The sequence below is a fragment of the Acomys minous genome (genome assembly GCF_964271855.1).
Source record: "Acomys minous genome assembly, chromosome: 3".
Taxonomy (NCBI): Eukaryota; Metazoa; Chordata; class Mammalia; order Rodentia; family Muridae; genus Acomys; species Acomys minous.
In genome coordinates this window covers 82,614,720-82,634,565 of record NC_140485.1, presented here as the reverse complement: position 1 = coordinate 82,634,565, position 19,846 = coordinate 82,614,720, and the positions used below count along the sequence as shown (strand labels likewise).

Genomic DNA, 19,846 nt, shown 5'->3' with positions numbered 1-19,846 from the left:
GCAAACCGGCCTAGAGCCGGAATTACCCTTTGGTGTGATGGATGCAGCGCTAGCAAGCACCCGGGTCTGAGGAGCCCTCCCTCCGTGCCCTCTAGCTCCACCCCTACCCCCTCCCCCGCCCCCGGCTAAGAGCTGCCTGGAGTTGGTGATTGCTCTGGGGTCGGCCATTGGCAGCTGGACCAAGTGTCCCTAGTCCGCCAGACCATGTGGTGGAGCGTGAGTGCCACGAACAGTCTAGACAGCAGACCCAGTTGGTGAGCCTGCACAGTCTCGAGTGGGGGAAAGTTTTCCATTCGGCCTGCTGCACTTCCGGGGCTGCCACTTTCACTTCCGGGGGACTCTGCCCCCCGCTGTTTTCCGGGTAGCTGGAGCCGCTGGGCTGGGGTTCCGGACTCCGGGGCTCCCGCGCTGCCCGGCCTCCCTCCGTCTCTCTCGCTCGTGGGTCGCGGTTACTCATCGCCCGCTGCAGGGTTGGTCCGGGGCCTCCTTCGCTCTGTGTGTCCCTCACGGGGCCCCGCCGGTTCCCAATGCCGGGCCTTGGGCCCTGGGCCGTGTGATGTTGCCCGAGTGTGCGGCCCGGGACACCGCTTGGGCCACGCGCGAGGCTGGCTGGGGCGGAATCGCTGCAGTCTTCCCGCCCTCTCCCTGGTGACCCCAAGGTAGCGTTTCCTGGGAGCAGCAGCCCTTTCTGAGGGGATGGGCGCAGTCAGACCCGATGGACGAGAAGACCAAGAAAGGTGGGCATTGACTGGAGCTGGTGAAAGTGGGCTCTAGGCGTGGTTAAGCGGCCGGAGCCCCTGTTTGAGCACAGAGGACCCGGCCTCCAGGTTCTCCGAGCATCCCTCAGTCCCCGCTTGTTAGGGGGCATGGCTAGCATACCCCGCCCTCTACCCTGAACTTTCCAGCCCAGAGAATGGGCTGCTTCTCCCCTAGAGGCTCTTCACTGTATAATCCAGACATCTTGGTCCCCGCCCCCACCTCTGCATTTGCTCTCTCTGCTCTCCCCCCGCCCCCCCCCGCCCCCCCCCCCGCCTCCTGTGAGGTCGGTGAATCCGCTTGAGTAGTGCCCCCAATAAACCTGCTTATATGCTATAATTTGGTTTGAATTGGCTCACTTCGTTGGCAGAGACTCAGTCATAGACCCTAGAGCTCCTGGAAGGAAAAGAAAGTAGTTGACCACGGTAGGACAGGGAGGGAGTAGACGTACCTCTCTCCTTCACCCTTCCACCCAGATTTGAGGGAACACTGATAGAGCTACTGCCCTGTTTGCCGGAAACCATGCCCTCCTAATAAAACCAAGCCCAGAGCTCTGTGCCACCGATAGTGTCCTCTCCCGTTTTGTTGCATTCATTCCCATCTGTCTCCTACTGGGGCTTGACCTGGGGCTTTATACATGGTAGTCAAGTGCTCTGTCACTGAGCTACGCCGCCAGTCGTTGACTTCTCTGTTCTGATCCAACCACTTCTTGCCCAAGGCCTTTGCCCACTCTCTGGCCTCATGGAATAGTGTTCCTTATGGATATTGGAATGCCAGCACCCCCCCATTCAGCCTCAGTTTCCTTACCTCCTAGAGGTCTCCCCTGACCTCCTTACTCAGTTAGTGCTCAAATGGACCACATCTGGTTTTCTTGTCAAACTTTAAATTTTCCGTTTTCTTGTTGAACTTAAAAATTTATGGGAGGAGCCGGGCTGTGGTGGCGCACGCCTTTAATCCTAGCACTCGGGAGGCAGAGGCAGGCGGATCGCTGTGAGTTCGAGGCCAGCCTGGTCTACAAAGTGAGTCCAGAGCAGCCAAGGCTACACAGAGAAACCCTGTCTCGAAAAAACCAAAAAAAAAAAAAAAAAAAAAAAAAATTATAGGAGGGACACTAGTCTGAACCACTCACTGTTAAAGCCTACTTTTTAGACTAGTGGGTGCATACAGTAGAGTTCAGAAAAAAAGAAAGAAGGAAAGAAAGAAAGAGAGAGAGAGAAATGCTTGTCAGATACATGAATGGAGTATGAAGTTCTCAAGGGCACCCCCGTGATCCCGGGGTGCAAGAGAGTGAGGACTTAGATGCATGGGTCACCTCTCTAGCCTCCCCACACAAACTGGTGCTAACCTGCTTGCTCTGTGCTGACCTTCAGCCGAGGAGATGGCCCTGAGCCTTGCCCGGGCGGTGGCTGGCGGAGACGAACGGGCTGCTATCAAGTATGCCACCTGGCTGGCAGAACAGAGGGTGCCTGTCAGGGTGCAAGTAAAGCCTGAGGTCTCTCCAACACAGGACATCAGGTGAGTGTGTCTCGCACTTAAGGGGACTGGAGGCCTCCTGAACCTCTGTGGGGAAGTTATCTTTTTCCCCTGCAGTGCTGGGAATCAAATCCAGAGTGTCACTGGCAGATTGAGCCTCAGACGCCAGTCAACTGTGAACTAGGGCATGGCTGTTTCCTGTGCTGGAGTGCAGTTTTTTGTTTTGTTTTGTTTTGTTTTTAAGGAGACCCTGCACAGTGGGTATCATCTTGCACAGCAGCCGTGCAGATCCTTCCTGTATCGTTCCAATTTTAGTGTCTGCTGCCAAAGCAAGCACAGGATTTATTTCCTTAGGTGCATTGAAGTCAGAGCAACTTCGAGGAGGTCTCTCCTCCCCACTGTAGGATCTGGAGTGAAGCTCAGGCCAGCAGGCTTGCACAGCCAGCGCTTTCACACTAAGTCGTCTCTCCATACTTTACTTCTATTTTTTATTTTTTATTTTTTAAAAAAATAATTAATTTAATTTAATTTTATGTGCATTGGTGTGAGAGTGACAGACAGTTATGAGCTGCCATATGGTTGCTGGGACTTGAAACCCAAGTTGCTTGGTCCTTTGGAAGAGCAGACAGTGCTCTTAACCACTAAGCCATCTCTCCAGCCCCTACCTTGATTTTTTAATTTATCTTTTGTTTTTAGACATCAAGTCTTGCTTTGTAGCCCAGGTTGGCCTGTAAATTACTGTGTAGTCCAGGCTAGCCTTCAGCTCAAGGCAGTTTTGTCTCGGAAGGATTGAGATTACAGGTATAAACTGCCAAACCTGGTAATATAGTACCTTCTAGATTTAGCTTTGGTTTTTTTGTTTGTTGTTGTTTGTTTTTGTTTTTGAGACAGGGTTTCTCTGTGTAGTTAGATTTTGCTTTGTTACTATAAGGCTTCTGTAATTTGCACCTCTTTGGTTCTGAACATGCGTAGCCTGTGTGGCAGTGCTTCTCAGCCTTTGCACTGAAGGCTGAGGATGTCTTAGCTGGCTGACACGGTGATGGAGACCCGTCACCCCAGCACTTAGGCAGCATGAGCAGGAGGAGCAGGAGTTTCAGAGCCAAGTTGACTACAGGACACTATACCACACAAGGACACCGAAAGAACAAAACTCCCTTCCCATGAATACGTGGACAGAAAACTTTGAATCTTTATATATCTGCTTTTTTTAAAAAATTGATTATTGGGTATCAAAATCATTTTCCTACCCCAGGCATGTGGCATATATGCCTGTAATCCCAGTAGTCAAGAGGCAGAGACGGGTGAATCTCTGAGTTAGAGGTGAGCCTGCTCTACACAGTCCATTCCAGACCAGCCAGTGCTAAATAGTGAGACTGGGTCTAAAAAAGCAGAACTGTTTTCTGGATGAGTTTTTTTGGGTGCTTCGTGGAGAAGTTTCCAGAACAGAGGCTGCTGAGTCAGGGCTTGTTCTGCAGGCCCGGCTGGCGTGGACTTGGGGGTTGTCCTGCCACAGAACTCAGCTTCCTGAGTCTTGGGCTCATGGGCTTGTGCTGCCTTTGCTCTGGTGCTGCACTGTTTCCTGTGGCCCCCCAAGGTCTCAGAAGGCTGGACTCTGCTCCTGCACCGGAAGTTATCCGTTTTACTCTGGGGCCAGCTCAGTTTTTCATTTGCATTCTCAAGTTTTCTTGTCATTTGGTCTCTCAACAATGTTTCAGGAGCCAGGCATGGTGGCACACCTCCATAATGCAAGCTGGCCCTTGGAAAGCTGAGGCAGGAGGATGACGAGTGCCAGGCTAGTCTAGGCTGCATAGTGAGCTGCTGTCTTCAAACAAACAAGCAGACAAAAGAACAAAATAAAAGAAGCTTGCAGGCTTGAGAGAACTGCTGCTTATGGACCAGAGTGAGGACATGTAGCCTCCATGGTGCAGTGACCGCCTGGGGTGTGTGAGACTCTTGGTCAGTGCCCAGCACCGAGTACAAAGTCCAACATCATCTGTAGTGATGCGGTTTGGACTTAAGTTGCTATGGCAGCTGTTGATTACTCCCGCAGTATAGCTTTCTGTCTGGAAAGGGACATGGCAGGGCCTGCCCCAGGCTGCTGGACAGGATTAAGTGCGGCTAGTAGCACAGGTGTGTGTGTGTGTGTGTGTGTGTAACACCAGGCGCTGCTCACTTGGCGGAAGAGAGATTGTAATTCCAACCCTTAGACAATGGAAGCGGAGGATCAGAAGTTCGAGGCCATCTGTAGCTTCATAGGGAGTTCGAGGCCAGTCTAACCTACATGAGACCCTGTTTCAAAGAAAACCAAAACATGAGTCTTCCCTTCCCCTACAGAAAAAAATGTGCCAGGTTTGGTGACAGCTTCTTGGGAGGCTGAAACAGATAGATGGCAAGTTCAAGGCTGGCCTTGGCAATTTATTAACCCTGTCTTAAAAGAAAGAAAGGGCTGGGCCACAGCTCAGCTGTAGAATGCTGCTGAGCTGCTGTTCCTTGTGCCCTCAAAGCTACTGTGAGCCAGTTAAGGGCAGTAGGCAGTATTTCCTATTGGAAGGGTAGGGCAGAGGCTGGATCCAGGGAGACCCTGCCCCAGGTGGGCTGTCCATGCAGTTTTGGCTCGATTTCTTTATTTATTTAATTTTGTTTGTTTGTTTGTTTTTCAAGACAGAGTTTCTCTCTGTAACAGCCTTGGCTATCCTGGACTCACTATGTAGACCAGGCTGGCCTTGAACTCACAGAGATCCCCCTGCCTCTGCCTCTCGAGTGCTGGAATTAAAGGTATGCGCCCCCATACCTGGTCTTTTGGTTTGCTTTCTATTGTTGTCGTAAACTGCATGACCAAAGACAACCTTGGGGAGGGAAGGGGTTTTGGCTTATACACCCCAGCTCATATTCTGTCACTGAGGGAAGTCGAGTCAGGAACTCAAGCAGGGACTTGAGGCAGGAATTGAAATAGAGACTGTGGAAGAACGCTGCCTGCTGGATTACGAGCGTTTGTGGCCTGCTCACATTGCTTTCTAATACAACCTGCCCAGAGGTGGCACCACCCACAGCCCAGCTGAACAGCTGACAACAGTTAAGACTGCTTGCTATTCTTGTGGAAGACCCAAGTGGCTCACTGCCTTGTAACTCTGGTTCCTGGGAGTCTGACATCCTCTTTTGACTTGCACAGGCACCAGGCATGCAAGTGGTTCCTATGTGTATGTGCAGGCAAACACTTATACACATGAAACAAGATAAATAAGTCTTTGTTTTTGAGACAGGGTTTTTCTTATAGTCCTGGCTGTTCTGGACTTTGTAGACTAGGCTGGCCTCGAACTCACAGAGATCAGCCTGCCTCTGCCTCCCAAGTGCTATGATTAAAGGTATGCGCCACCATCCCTGGCAAGAAATTGTTTTTTTGTTTTGTTTTTTTTTTTAAAAAAGAAAGTGTCCCAAAGGCTTGCCTGCAGGCTGATTTGATAGAGGCATTTTTTAAAATTTATATTTCTCTTCTAACTTGTGTATGTTGACAAAACCTAACCAGCACATAGTATCTGCACCATCCCATGTGGCAGCCTAGATCCTTGCCTACCCTTGTCTTCCACAGGCTGTGTGTGAGCGTGGAGGACGCTTACATGCACACCGTCACCATTTGGCTCACAGTGCGCCCTGATATGACAGTGGCCTCGCTCAAGGACATGGTGAGTGAGGGGCTGAGGGGAAGTGGGCCCCTCTCTGGCCTGTGTCTCCTCTCCGTCCTCTCTGTGCTCACACCCAGCCATATTTTCTGTTGCTGTGGTCTAACCCCCGCCCCCCACAGAGACTACTTGAGGAGAAGCTTGTTTGGGCCTGCGGTTCAGAGGATACAGTGCGTCAGCATAGAAAGGCTGGACTTGAGAGGCTCCCATAGCTGCGCCTTCTTTTCCTGCCCCCTCCGAAGCATCTTTTAGAGTTGTTTGTTATTTTATGTGTATGAATGTTTGCCTGCATGGATGTATGGTTTCGTGTGTGTGCCTGGTGGATCTCCTGGATCTAGGGCTGTGGATGATGGTGAGCCGCCGTGAGGGTGCTGGAAATGGAGCCCAGGTCCTTGGCAATCGCTCCAGCCCTTCTCTCTCTCCTTTTGTTAATACAGGGTTTCACTAAGTAACAGGTCTGGGTGGTCTGAACTCACTTTGTAGACCAAGCTGGCCTCGAATTTTAGAGATCCGTGTGCCTCAGCCTTGTGGGTTCTGGGACTAAAGGTGTGCGCCTGCCACCATGCTGACCTCTGCTGTGGCTTTTCATATGGCCAAGGAGTAAAGGACTGGGGCAAAAGCAGGGTAGACTCCAGTCGTCCAAGCCAGCTCTAAGTGCACCCCAACAACAATTCCACAGCCTCAGGAAACAGCACCCCCAACTGGGGTCAAGTGCTCAGATGTGAGTATGGCAGTAGATATTTTACTATAACTCCCCACCCCACCCCCAAGGTGTTTCTGGACTATGGCTTCCCACCCAGCCTGCAGCAGTGGGTGTTTGGACAGAGGCTGGCAAGAGACCAGGAGACCTTGCATTCGCATGGCATTCGCCGGAATGGAGACACTGCCTATCTCTACCTGCTGTCAGCCCGCAACACCTCACTCAACCCTCAGGAGCTGCAGCGGCAGCGGCAGCTGCGGATGTTGGAAGGTGAAGTCCTCTGTCGGGTGTGCTGGAGGGAGCTGGCTACAGAGAGGCTGTCAGGTGGGGAGGGAGCTGTCTACAGAGAGAGAGGCTGTCAGGTGGGGAGGGAGCTGTCTACAGAGAGAGAGGCTGTCAGGTGGGGAGGGAGCTGTCTATAGAGAGAGAGGCTGTCAGGTGGGGAGGGAGCTGTCTATAGAGAGAGAGGCTGTCAGGTGGGGAGGGAGCTGTCTATAGAGAGAGAGGCTGTGAGGTGGGGAGGGAGCTGTCTATAGAGAGGCTGTCAGGTGGGGAGGGAGCTTTTCATAGAACTCCTGAGCGAGGCTGGCATGAGGAAAGGGGCTGTTTGCTTCTGGCCTGCCCTTTGCTGGCCGTGTGACCTTTGGCAAGCTCATTCCTGTTTCTGTTCCTCAGGTTTCCATGTTTGTATTTGTGTATGTGAGTAATGTAACTAGGGTGTAGTATGGTAGCTTTTACTGCAGTATGTTAGACCTGTAAAAAAAGTTGCGCAGTTATACAGAGAAATGTTTTCCTTCTGGTTTTTTTTTTTCCTCTCTGTGTAGCTCTGGCTTTCCTGGAACTCACTCTGCAGACCTTGTGGTTGGCCTTGAACTCATAAATCCACCTGCCTCTGTCTCCCTAGTGCTGGTGTTAAAGGCATGCGCCGCCACCACCCTGGCTGTTGTTTTGTTTTGTTTTTTGTTCATTTTCCTTCTTTAGCTTTGCCTCTGCATGCAGAATCTTAGGAGACATGATAAAAGTAACTGTAGGTGGGATCTCCCTCTCCTGAAGACTTGTGTAGTTTCTTAAAAAGAAAGGCCATTTTCCTGTGCTCTCCTGGACAGCTCTCCAATGCAGGGAAATAACATCAGTGTTATGCAGTCTTTTTTTTTTTTTTTTTTTAAATTTCTAAAATTACATTTATTGGGCCATGTGTAGTGGCTCACACCTTTAATTCTAGCACTTGGGAGGCAGAGGCTGGCAGTTCTCTGAGCTTGAGGCCAGCGTGGTCTACATAATAAGTTCAAGGGCAGCCAGAACTATTATCAGAAACCCTGTCTTGATAAAAATAAAACAACCCCCAACCTCCTGGGCTAGAGAGATGGTTCAGCAGATAAGAGCACTGACTGCTGTTCCAGTGGTCCCGGGTTCAATTCCCAGCACCGACATGGCAGCTTACAACTGTCCGGAACTCCAAGATCTGACACCCTCACACAGACATACATGCAGGCTAAACAAATGTACATAAAATAAAGGTAAGTAAATTATAAAAACAAACAAACAACCCCCTCACAAAGTAAGTAAGTAAATAATTTATAAATTACATTTCTTTGCTTATGTGTGTAGCCGTACATACGCCTCAGTGTACAGGGGAAGGAGAAGGAGAACTTGCTGGAGTCAGTTCCAGGGCTTGCACTCAGGTCCTCAGGCGATGTGGCAATGCAGGCAGCCTCATTTGACTTTTTACCAGTTGTCCAACCAGTGTCCTTGGTGGCAAAAGATACAGCATTCAAGCCAGATGTGGTAGCACACACCATTAATCCCAGCACTCAGGAGGCAGAGGCAGGGGGATCTCTGTCAGTTCAAGGCTAGCCTGGTCTACAAAGCCAGTCTAGGACAGCTAAGGCTGCACAGAGAGACCCTGTCTCAAAAAACACCCCTCCCCCCAAAAAAGATATAGCATTCAGCTGCCACATCTCAGTCCCTCCCAGCCCTGATCCCCTCGGATCCCTGGCTGTCATGCTGACTGAAGAGGTTTAGGCCTTTTTCTTCTTGGTGGGCATTTCTGCATGATGCAGTCAGTGGCAGTACCTCTTCTCAAAGGGACACTGGCTAACCGGATGGTGGTGGCGGCGCACGCCTTCAATCCCGGCACTCGGGAGGCAGAGGCAGGCAGATCTCTGTGAGTTTGAGGTCAGCCTGGTCTACAAAGTGAGTTCCAGGACAGCCAAGGCTACACAGAGAAACCCTGTCTCGAAAAAACAAAAACAACAACAAAAAGATGGTGGTCATGAAGGTACAGGAATGGGTAAGATAAAGCCTTGGCCTTGGGGTACCCTGATATCCACCTTCAGGAGGAGACTATAAACACTGCAGGGTTGGGAAATGACTCAGGGTGGGGTGTGCCAGGCTGGCTCTGCATGCGGATACCTGGATACCACGCATACTCCTTCTGCAGATTTGGGCTTCAAGGACCTCACACTACAGCCACGGGGCCTCTTGGAGCCTGTCTTTCCCAAGCCCAGGGCCCACCAGGAGCCGGGTCAGCCCAATGCAGCACCAGAGTCGCCACCGGTAAGCTGCCGAGCTTCATGGGCACCTGTGCCTTGTCTTCCCTGCCTAACCCAGCCGAGCTCACAGCCTGTGTCCTCCCAGGTGGGCTGGCAGTGCCCTGGCTGCACCTTCATCAACAAACCCACACGGCCTGGGTGTGAGATGTGCTGCCGCGCAAGGCCTGAGACCTACCAGATACCTGCCTCGTACCAGCCTGATGAGGAAGAGCGAGCACGCCTGGCTGGTGAGGAGGAGGCGCTGCGCCAGTACCAGCAGGTGGGCACACAGGTCCAGGGACAGATGCCTGCAGGCTGGTTGAGGAAGGCCTAAGCCAGACAGGGAAGCACCTGCATACTGCTGTGCCCCTGGCCACTGCCACTCCCCTCCTCAGCACACTGCTAAGCCACAGCCTTGCCCTGGACTGCGGGCTGCTTCTCTCTGAGGCCAGTTCTGTGGCTGCGACTCGTTCTCTTGGTGTGAGGCACAGCTAGGCTCTTCCGTGCTCTGCGCCCTTGCTTTGACACCTCCTCCTCCTCCCATGTGTATAAGCATCTCTGGCTGTGCCGACAGTGCTTCCTCTGGGGCCCTAACTATACCATGCTGCAGCCAAAACCTCCCCCTGTGGCCTGTAACCTCATCCTGGCGCCTACTGTATACTCCACCTCCTCTCCCCTCCTCTCGAGTGGACTGCCTTGCTGGGCTTTTTGGGAGTGACTCTGTCCACTCATTTCCCTTGGGTAGCCAGTACCCACCATAAACACACTGATTCTGTAGACATCCCACTGTGGTGCTCCCGCTGAAGTAGCGTGCTCCTCCCCACCTTTCCTTCCCTTTGGGTTCAGTGCAGCCTGCCCCACCTTGACCATGATCCCGTACCTAGCCAAGCCTTATCTACATCCCTGCTCTGGCCCCAGCTTTGACCTTCCTTTTACCATTCCTCCAGCCCTACCCTGTTCACCCAGAGTTTAAACCCTGTGAACCCCCTCACTCCCTCTTGTACCCCTAGTCCCCTCACCTGACGTCTTATTTTGCTGTGGCCTACCCTGGCCTTCCTGGCCTGCCCGTGTGCCCAGCCCACTACTGCCTTGCTGCCCCCTGACTACCCCGCCCAGTCCCACTTCCTGTCTGACCCATCTGGTGGCCCCGCCCTGCCCCACCCCTCCCGTGTGCCCAGCGGAAGCAGCAGCAGCAGGAGGGGAACTACCTGCAGCACGTGCAGCTGGAGCAGAGGAGCCTGGTGCTGAACACCGAGCCTGCTGAGTGCCCCGTGTGCTACTCAGCGCTGGCGCCCGGCGAGGCCGTGGTGCTGCGTGAGTGTCTGCACACCTTCTGCAGGTGCGGCCCCACTTCCACCCAGTGACAGTGCTTACCAAAGGACAGTGTGTGTGATGCCCACAAAACACCATTTACGCCAGAGGTGTTGTGACGTATGCCTGAAATCCCAGCACTCGGGAGGCGCAGGCAAGAGGATCAGATGTCCAAGACTAGCTTCAGCTGTGTAGTGAGTTCAAAGCCAGCCAGAGCTACATGAGACCTGGTCTCCAAAGTCCAAAGAAAAAGGAATGGCGGGCACAGGGAATCCAAGCATCGGTGTTGTCAAAGCCACACAGCTTGCAAGAAGCTCAAAAATGAGCCAGTGTCCTTCCTCACTGCCTGTTACTGCCCTGGCTATGAAAAGACACTGGGGCCAAGTGCTGACACCCACAGCACCCTGTCTCTAGTGCATGAGTTCTTTGCCTTGGGCCTCCTGTGCAGCCCTTCTGCCCTTAAGCTGGGAAAAGTATGTTTAAAAAAAAAAAAAAAGCAGGGTCCCAGTGGCCAGCGTGCAGGTCGGGGAGCCCAGGCATGCACAGGTCCTCCTTCCTTCCTGTCACTCCTCCCCTCCCCCCCAGAGCGTTACCAAATGATTCTCAAGCCCAAGCGCCTCTGCTGAGGTGGGAAGCGATCTGAGAGTAGAACCTTGGCCGTGGGGCTTCTGAGTGGTCGGCTCCTGGGCCAGGCTGAAGGGCCCTTATTGTGGTCTGAAGAGACCGGGCAGCAGAGTGATGATGGCTGTGGAGGGACAGGACAGTTGTGCCTGTGCAAGTGATGAAAGCTCTGGGCAGTGCTGGTCTGGTCCCCTTTGGGTGGTTCCACTGTAGCACTGAGAGTGCACACTTGCACTGGCTAGAGACAGGGACCAAGGAGGAGGTTCCTGCAGTCACCTGGGCGGGGCTGCCAGTGCCCCAGAGCAGATCAGCAGGGATGGGGGGTGGCCAGAAGTGAGGGCCTTGGTGATGGGTTGAAAGGGATGGGGAGGGAGGGTGGGAGGGAGGGAGGAGAGCCCGGCATCACTCCTGCCATCTGAGGGCTGGAGTTCCTGTGGAGGTCAGAATGAGCCTCACTGCCACCCTCCCCTCTACAGGGAGTGCCTGCAAGGCACCATCCGGAACAGCCAGGAGGCAGAGGTAGCCTGCCCCTTCATTGATAGCACCTACTCGTGCCCCGGCAAGCTGTTGGAGAGGGAGATCCGGGCGGTAAGGCTGTGTGACGAAACCATTCTGGTCCTGGGAGCTGGTTCTGAGCTTAGGAGCGTCAACTATCTGCATCCCCAGCAGACATTTGCCTGGGCCCATGCTGGGCAGCTTTGCAGGGAGCAGAGGAAACCTTGGCTGCTTTAACTTCACCAGTGCAGCGAGGGCTGCAGGTTAGGATGGGTGGGAACTGTGGCTGCAGCCTGTCTGTGGAACCTCAGGTCAGACACTCAGCCCTTGCCCTGTAGCCTCTGCCTGAAGCACAGGTGGCATCTGCCCTGGCGTGCAGGCGTGTGCAGCTGCTTTGTCAGCTGCTTCTGCTGTGTAGCCACTCACTCCAGGCCTGTGCCTTAAGACACTGCCGTTTGTGTGCATAGACTGCTTGGCTGTAATCCTTTAGCCAGTGCAAAATACATGCTCAGGCCCTGATTCCCTGTGGGGCCAGCATGAACTGACATCCTGTGGTAATGCAGCCATTCAAGGGATGGCAAGGCAGTACTCACCCTGTCACCTCAGCAGCCAGCCTGAGGTATATAGTAAGGCTGCTTTACAAAGGTAAGGGCTAGTACGTAGGGCACTGCCTAGCAAGCACAGCACGTGGGTTTGACCGTAGACTTAAAAAAGCCGGGTCCCAGTGGCCAGGGTCCAGGTGGGGGAGCCCATGCATGCACAGGTCCTCCTTCCTTCCCCATCACTCCTGCCTCTGACCACATGTCTCTGAAGTACCCCAGAGCGTTTCCAAGTGATTCTCAAGCCCAAGCGCCTCTGCTGAGGTGGGAAGGGAGCTGAGAGTAGAACCTTGTCCGTGGGGCGTCTGAGTGGTCGGCTCCTGAAGGACCCTTGTTATGTATGATCTAAAGTGACCAGGACACTGGCTCAGAGGCTTCCTGAGAAGGCCACCCTGCCAGAGGCCATATTCATACAAGAGGCTGCACGAAGCATACCCAAGAAGCCCCGAGCTCCCAACGCAGGCCTCGGGTGTGGCAGCAAAAGGAGGCAGGTGGCAGTTGAGTGGCCCGGTGTTGGTGCTCGTAATAAATGGCAGATAATAGAAATAGAAAAAGAGAAAAAGCACCCCCACCTTTATAGGCCCTAGACATCCGTCCTTCAGTAGCTTTGTCCTGTTTCCCTCTTTCATGACAGATGACATTTTGTTGTTTTGGTGGTTGTTGGTTTGTTTGTTTGTTTGTTTTGCCTTTTTTTGGAAACAATGTAGTCTTGGCTAGATTGACTGAGAAATCACCTGACACTGCCTCCTGAGTGCGGGTGTGTGGTGTGTGTGTGTGTGTGTGTGTGTGTGTGTGTGTGTGGTGTGTGTGTGTGGTGTGTGTGTGTGTGTGTGTTAAAGGCGTGTACTACTGCTCTCAGTTATCTGTTTCCTTATTTGTTACACTTATTATCAAATGTGTGCCACATAGCATGGGTGTGGAGGTCAGAGCACAGCTGGCTAGAGTCAGTTCTGTCTTTTCAATAATGTGGGTCTCAGAGATCAAATTGAGGACGGCAGGCTTGGCAGTAAACACCCTTGCCTATACGGGGCAGAATGCACCCATCTCGGTGTGTAGGTGTGTGAGTTCAGTACATGTGACTCCATAAGCACCACCCAGCTCCGACACAGAACAAGCCCTTTAAGGAGCATGTCAGCTTTCTGGCGTCCTGCTCACGCCTCTCCTCTCTGCTTACCTTTCCCTGCTAGGAAGTGCAGTTTCCTAGAACACTGCACTGCTTCTATGTGAAACAGACTTCCAGGGTCTGGGACGCCGCCGCCACATTGTTTGCAGAGTGCGGCGTCTCTGGACACTGATTGGTCTTTGAGACAGGTCTTGCTGGATGGTACAGGCTGGCTGTGAGCTGTAAGTGATCTTTCTGCTTCAGCCTTAAAGAACTGGGGCTTAGTGGCTTCCGGGTTCCAGGATATAGGAATTTAGCTTCTCTGTCCCCCTGTCACTCATGTCCAGTTTTTCCTCATGAAATTTGAACTGTTGGTTGATTTTACTCCAAAGTAGAGTCCTCAGGTATGCAGTTCTGAGGCATTTATCACTGTCAACTTAGCTCTGTAGCTCTCATGACCATCCATTGTTAGAGCCTTGCCTACCTTACGCCACAGCCTGCCAGGTGCTGGGATGGTAGGCCAGTGCCGCCATGACTGTCAAGTGGAGGCCTTAGGTGCTGGAAGGGCTCTGTGCAGAACAGAGCTTGAGTTACGTGTGGTCGCTCACCTGTAATGCCAGCCCTTGAAAATGGAGATGCTCCAAGAGTTCAAGGCCAGCCTCCATTACATGAAACCCTGTCTCAAAACAAGAAGAAAGAAACGGGGTGGGGGGGTGGGGGGAGGGGGAGGGAGGAGAAAGGAGCTTGGGTTGGGACAGGGTTGAGGTGCTGGGTTTCCTGGAACCATTCAGTAGGAGGAGGGCATGTGCTAGGTGTTCTGAACCCCAGCAACAAAGCCATGTATGTGCAGCTCCTGTCCCCCGAGGACTACCAGCGCTTCTTGGACCTGAGTGTGTCCATCGCCGAGAACCGCAGCACTTTGAGCTACCACTGCAAGACCCCCGACTGCAGGGGCTGGTGCTTCTTTGAGGATGATGTCAATGAATTCACCTGTCCTGTGTGCTCCCGTGTCAACTGTCTGCTCTGCAAGGTGAGACGGGGCCCATGTGGCCTCATTGCCTTCATTGGCTGGGGCAGCTGGAGGGGCTGCAGGCTTGGGCTGGGGGGAGCTGCTTTAGGGGTTACAGTGCCCATCAGCACCTAAAACAAACAGAATTTATATTAGGTTCCTACTGATGGTCCTGGCTCTACTTCCCTGGACTCTGTCTGTGCCGTCTGTAAAATGAGTGTAAGCTGTCTAAGTGAGAGCTGTCACTGATGGCACTCAGTGCTGGTGGTGGCCTCTTCTGCCCCTCACAGCCTAAGCCCCTGGGGACCGCCTCACTCAGCCCCTTGCCCTGCAGGCCATCCATGAGGGCATGAACTGCAGGGAGTATCAAGACGACTTGGCCCTCCGGGCTCAGAATGACGTGGCTGCCCGGCAGACAACGGAGATGCTGAGGGTAAGTCAGGGCCTTGCTGTTGGGAGCTACACTCAGGCACTTCTCGGGAAGGGCTAAGTTCACAGGCTCTTGGAGGCCTTGTCTCCCTCCTCGTCAAACCCCCATTTCAAGGTGTCTTCAAGTGAGGTGTCATGTGTGGAGCGGCAGAGTCTGGTGGAGGAGCTCGGGTGCAGAGTGGCACCTAGCCCTGCCAGGCTCTGAGGGAGGGCACACTGCAGCGTGCAGGGCCTCAGAAGCTCCCCTTCCCAGGTGATGCTGCAGCAGGGCGAGGCCATGCACTGCCCGCAGTGCCGCATTGTGGTGCAGAAGAAGGACGGCTGTGACTGGATCCGCTGCACTGTCTGCCACACTGAGATCTGCTGGGTCACCAAGGGGCCACGCTGGGGTCCTGCTGTGAGTCTGCCGGGTCCTGGAGAGCGGGGTGCAATGTCGGGAGTTGGACTCAGAACTTGAGCATGAACTAAGTCCAGTGTACCGTGCACAGCTTAAGGGAAGGTTGTTTCATTTGATTAATTTTGAGGTAGGGTCTCATGTAGCTCTGGCTGACCTAGAACTCTGTAGACCAGGCTACCATCCAACTAAGAGACCCACCTGCCTCTGCCCCCCTAAGTGCTGGGATTAAAGGTGTGTGCCACCACGCCGGGCTTTATTTATTTATCTAGAGTGAAAGTGCGTGTGCAGGAGTGGGAATGTGAGTGTGTTCCTGCCGTGTGCTAGCGTGGAGGTCAGAGGACAGTTAGTGGAGTTAGTTCCCTCCTTCCATCTTGATGTGGGTCCTGTGTGGCAAGTACCTTTGACCTGCCAAGCCACCTAACCAGCTTGGGGAAGATTTTTATTTTTCCTCCCTTGGTTTTTCAAGACAGGGTTTCTCTGTGTAGCTCTGGCTGTTCTGGAACTCACTCTGTAGCCTAGGCCTAGGCTGGCCTTGAACTCAGAGATCTACTTGCCACTGCCTCTTGAGTGCTGGGATTAAAGGCGCTTACCACCACTGCCTAGCTGGCTGGCACTCCTCCCTCTCTCTCTCTCTCTCTCTCTCTCTCTCTCTCTCTCTCTCTCTCTCTCTCTTTCTCTCTCTCTCCTCTCCACTCCTCTCCTCTCTTCCTTTCTCTCCCTCCCCCTTTTCTTCCCTCTCTCTCCCTCCTCCTCCCCCCTCCCCTCTCTCCCTCTCTCTTTCTCTCTTTTTGCTTTTCGAGACAGGGTCTCTCTGTGTAGCTTTGGCTGTCTTGGACTCCCTTTGTAGACCAGGCTGGTGGAATTCACAGTGGTCTGCCTGCCTCTGCCCCCTAAGTGCTGGGATTAAAGGCGTGTGCCACCATGCCCTGCCTCTCCCTCTCTCTCAAGACTGTTTCTCTCTAGCCTGGGCTGGCTTGTATTTTGTGGGAATCTTCCTGCCTTAGCCTCCTGCATGCTGGAGATTACAGCACCATGTGTCACCTTGCTGGACTTGAAGGTTAAGAATTTTTTACATTTTAAAAGTGTTTTAGAGGTTATTAAAAGCCACTGTTTGACAGCGTGGAGAGAACCACAGTAAATAATCGTGGAGCTGCCTACCCACGGCTCTGCCTCCTGCCTGCAACTGTGCTCATGCTGAGAGCTCAAGACCTATCAGACTTTGGACCTGGCTGGTGCAAGCAAGGCTTGTGTGCTGTTGTGTTTGAGGGGAGAGCAAGGCAGGGCCAGTCTGGAGTTGGGAGGGGGTTGGCAGTCCCTCCCTCTGACACGTAGTTGCTGTCTTACAGCTTTAGATTGTTTCTCCACGAAATGAAGACAGTGTCAGGGGCTGTCTCAGATGGTCAGGAACAAGTAAGAGAAGTACTCAGCGGGTGTGTGAGACAGGCTGTGAGTGCCCTGTAGACGGTGGCAGTTAGCAGTAGAGGTGTTGCTAGAGACAGTGCTGTCATCACTACCGGTGGAGGCAGAGTCAGGTGGTGCAGAGGGATGCCCAGGTGCTGGCCCACCTGCAGCAACATCCCCTTCTGTCTCTGGCCCAGAGGGGAAGATCATGGAGTTGAGGGTGCTGGAGTTGGGATGGGGTTGCAAGGCCTTCATGCTGCCGTCCTGAGGTGGCTCAGGCTGAGGCTGTTGTTCGCAGGAGGGCCTTTGGCAGCCCTTCTGCACCTTCAAATGGGTTCTGCCTTTGGGCTGATGGAGTGACTTGGGGATGGCTTGCTTTTACCATCCTGATACCCTCTTTTCTCTATTCTTCAGGGCCCAGGGGATACCAGTGGGGGCTGCCGCTGCCGGGTCAATGGAAATCCTTGCCACCCTAGCTGTCAGAACTGCCACTGAGTCGAAGATGGTGGCCCTCATAATGACCCAGCCCCTCATGAACAGCAGCGAACAAGCAGGGCTAGGACAGGGACTTTAGCTCTGGTTTGGCCACTATACCTTTTAAGCTTTTCCAGGGAGAAGGCCTTGAGCTATGCTGCCAGCCTGCTTGCTGTGTTATGAGAGCCCAGCTGAGCTGGCATTTTGTCAGTCCCACTGCCTATGTTGCTTCCAGGGGTTGCTGACCAAACCTCAGGCCCTGAGCTGAATACCCCACCCTTACTAGCTACCAGCCTTAAACACAGCCTTGGCCTAAGGCCTGGCTGGCTAGTGCTCTGAGCCTCTGAGTGACTCTGTTCTCCCCCAGCATGCTCCCTGAGGACCCACAGCCTCGTCCTTTGTCTTGCTGGCTTTCTGGGACTTCTGCTGCTGCTGCTGTTGAAGGCCTGGCACTTCTTAGGGCTGATGTGAACCTATTCAAGGCCCAGGTAGATTAAGAGGTCAGGAAACATAGCCCATGGAGTCCAGCTCTGTATTTCCCTTTGAATAAGAAAATTAAAGTGTTTTTCCAGGAAGGGAAGCGTGTTGTGTTTTAGAGAATATCCTAGGTTGGGTCCCACATAGGCAAGATGGTGAGCTCTGGAGAGCTTGGAACAGCACCTGGAGGTGATGTTGGGCCTGGCGGTTGGGGGAATAAGGCTGGCACCATCATGCCCAACTCCTGGGGCAAGGATTGCTTGGGCCAGTATTAGCCCAGACTGGTGAAATTTGTAGAGAAGGGCTTTAAGGTTGGAGGGATGCTGGGGAGGGAGGCCAAGGCAACAGCTGGAGACTGGGAGGAAAGGCTTGGCTGCTCCCTCCTTCTGGGCAGCTAATGTGGGGGGCAGGAGGTGGTCCATTCTGCCTTAACAGCTGAGGCAAGATGGAACGGCCTGCTGCGATGTGTTCTGGTGGTTTCCCTCCACTCTGACCCACTTGGTGCCTTTGGAGATTGGCATGCCAGCTGTCTTCCCACAGTGTGACCATTAACAGTAAGCACAGCACTTGTGGTGGTCAAAAGTCTCACCCCAGATGCTGGTGCCTGTATCCTTCCCAGCCCCTGGAATGCGGAGCCCTGTATGGACCAATAGCCTCAAGTGGGATCAAGAAGGAACCTGGAAAAGAGAAAGAGGATTTGTCTTGTTTTTAGAGAGGTCTATGTAAGCCAGTTGGCCTTGACTTGACAGCAGTCTGTTTTTCTTGCCTTGACCTCCAGGGTGTTGGGATAACAGGCATGTACCAAGTGTGCCCTTCCTTCCTTCCCCTGTTACCAAAATCCCACTTGGCCTTTGTGTTCAGTCTTAAGCCTGAGGGGCTTAGGACTTTTACCACTCAGAATGCCTTCTGTTGTAAGCCAGTCCTTGTCAGCCATTTGAGGCTCACAGCTACCACGTCAACAGGCTGGTGGCCTACTGTGGTGGAACAAGGAACAACAAAGAACGCCTATCCAGCCCCAGCCCATGTTCCTGGCTCCTGGCAGAATGTAGGGACTCAGTTGCAGTGTGCTCTTACTGCCAGAGGTGGGGCTGTCAAGAGGTTAGACCAGTGGTTCTCAGCCTTCCTACCTCTGTGACCTTTCCACGTGCTGTGGTGACCCCCACCCATACAATTATTTTTGTTACTACTTCCTAATTTTGCTGTTATGAATCATAATGTAAACATTTTTGTAGACAGAGGTTAGCTAAAGGAGTTGCAAGCCACAGGTTGAGAACAGCTAGGCTAGAAGCTGAGCTAAGCAGCTCAGGTGTTCCTCAGTGGATGAAAGCTAGGCGTGAGGGGCTGATGCACCTTCCACAAGCAGCTCACTGGGTTCTGAATCCAAGTGTATGTCTTCTGAGTTGAAGGCCTACAAAGCAAAACAGTCCAGAACGCCCTAGGCATGTCCTGCGCCTGTCATCTAGCTGTGATGGTGCCCACAGCATTGGCAGCATAAAAGCCACACTTCCTGTATGACTGGTACTTAGGAAACATGTTTGCTGGGGCTGGAGAGACTGCTCTTCAAAAGAACCCAAGTTCAGTTTCCAGCTCCTGTGTCGCGTGGCTTACAATCACCTGTACCTCCAGCTGATCCCATCTTCTGACTTCTGAGGATACCTCACACATACACATAACTGAAAATCTAAAAAAACATTAAGTAGCCAGGTGTGGTGGCACACGCCTTTAATCCTAGTACTCGAGAGGTAGAGGCAGGCAGATTGCTGTGAGTTCGAGGCCAGCCTGGTCTACAAAGCGACGTCCAGGGCAGTCAAGGATACACAGGCCTTGTCTTGAAAAACCAAAAAACCCCACCCAACTTTGCTAAAAATCCTGACTTGCACCCAGAAAGAGGTTAAAGGAAGGATGGAAGCCTGGTGTATCAGCTTTGATTTGGGGTCAGTCTCCTGCTTGCCTCTGCTTGAGAATGTTAATCACATGTCCCCGGTGGGAGAGTGGAGGTTGCCCCTTGGGAGTCATCATCATCTGGAAGCGCTGATCCACTGAATCAACAGTTAGTGCCAAGTCACAACTTGATCAGAACTGGTCGTTATGTGACCATTCCTTATTTTCTCCTGTCTATACCCCAAATATGACTTGCGGTCACTGGACCTTTGCTCCACATGCTGGCTAAGCTGCTTCTTACTGCCTGGGTCTAAGACAGAAGCAAGCGGGGGAAGCAGCTAGCTCAGCCCTTGCCTGCGGCTAGAGCCAGGATTTTTGTCCTAAACCAATTACACCTGTATGAAACAAAACTGAGGAGCGTCGCTGTACTGACAGCTGAGGTTGACAAGTCTGTCTACAGGCAGGCCCCAGCTGGCGGGAACCTGGGGGCAGGTCCACTTCCAGGCAAGCAGT

At 53.0% G+C, this 19,846-nt stretch overlaps 1 protein-coding gene across 1 annotated transcript; it reads left to right on the top strand.

The window, feature by feature from the left end:
• The first annotated feature begins 321 nt into the window (after positions 1-321).
• On the top strand, positions 322-17,550 carry RBCK1 (RANBP2-type and C3HC4-type zinc finger containing 1). The gene is made up of 12 exons (XM_084775335.1): positions 322-737; positions 2,127-2,271; positions 5,816-5,909; positions 6,678-6,876; positions 9,047-9,162; positions 9,244-9,417; positions 10,316-10,476; positions 11,546-11,657; positions 14,116-14,295; positions 14,609-14,707; positions 14,957-15,100; positions 16,916-17,550. The coding sequence occupies exons 1-12, from the start codon at positions 716-718 to the stop codon at positions 16,994-16,996; spliced, it is 1,527 nt and encodes a 508-aa protein (XP_084631461.1). The 5' UTR covers positions 322-715; the 3' UTR covers positions 16,997-17,550.
• The last annotated feature ends 2,296 nt before the right edge of the window (positions 17,551-19,846 follow it).

What these genes read in the sequence shown, in the direction of transcription:
- RBCK1 (XM_084775335.1), top strand. Translation starts at nt 716, where the DNA reads ATGGACGAGAAGACCAAGAAAG. An exon ending in TGGAGAGGGAGATCCGGGCG is followed by an intron (nt 11,658 to 14,115) that starts GTAAGGCTGTGT and finishes ATGTATGTGCAG; the next exon opens with CTCCTGTCCCCCGAGGACTA. An exon ending in GGCCACGCTGGGGTCCTGCT is followed by an intron (nt 15,101 to 16,915) that starts GTGAGTCTGCCG and finishes TCTATTCTTCAG; the next exon opens with GGCCCAGGGGATACCAGTGG.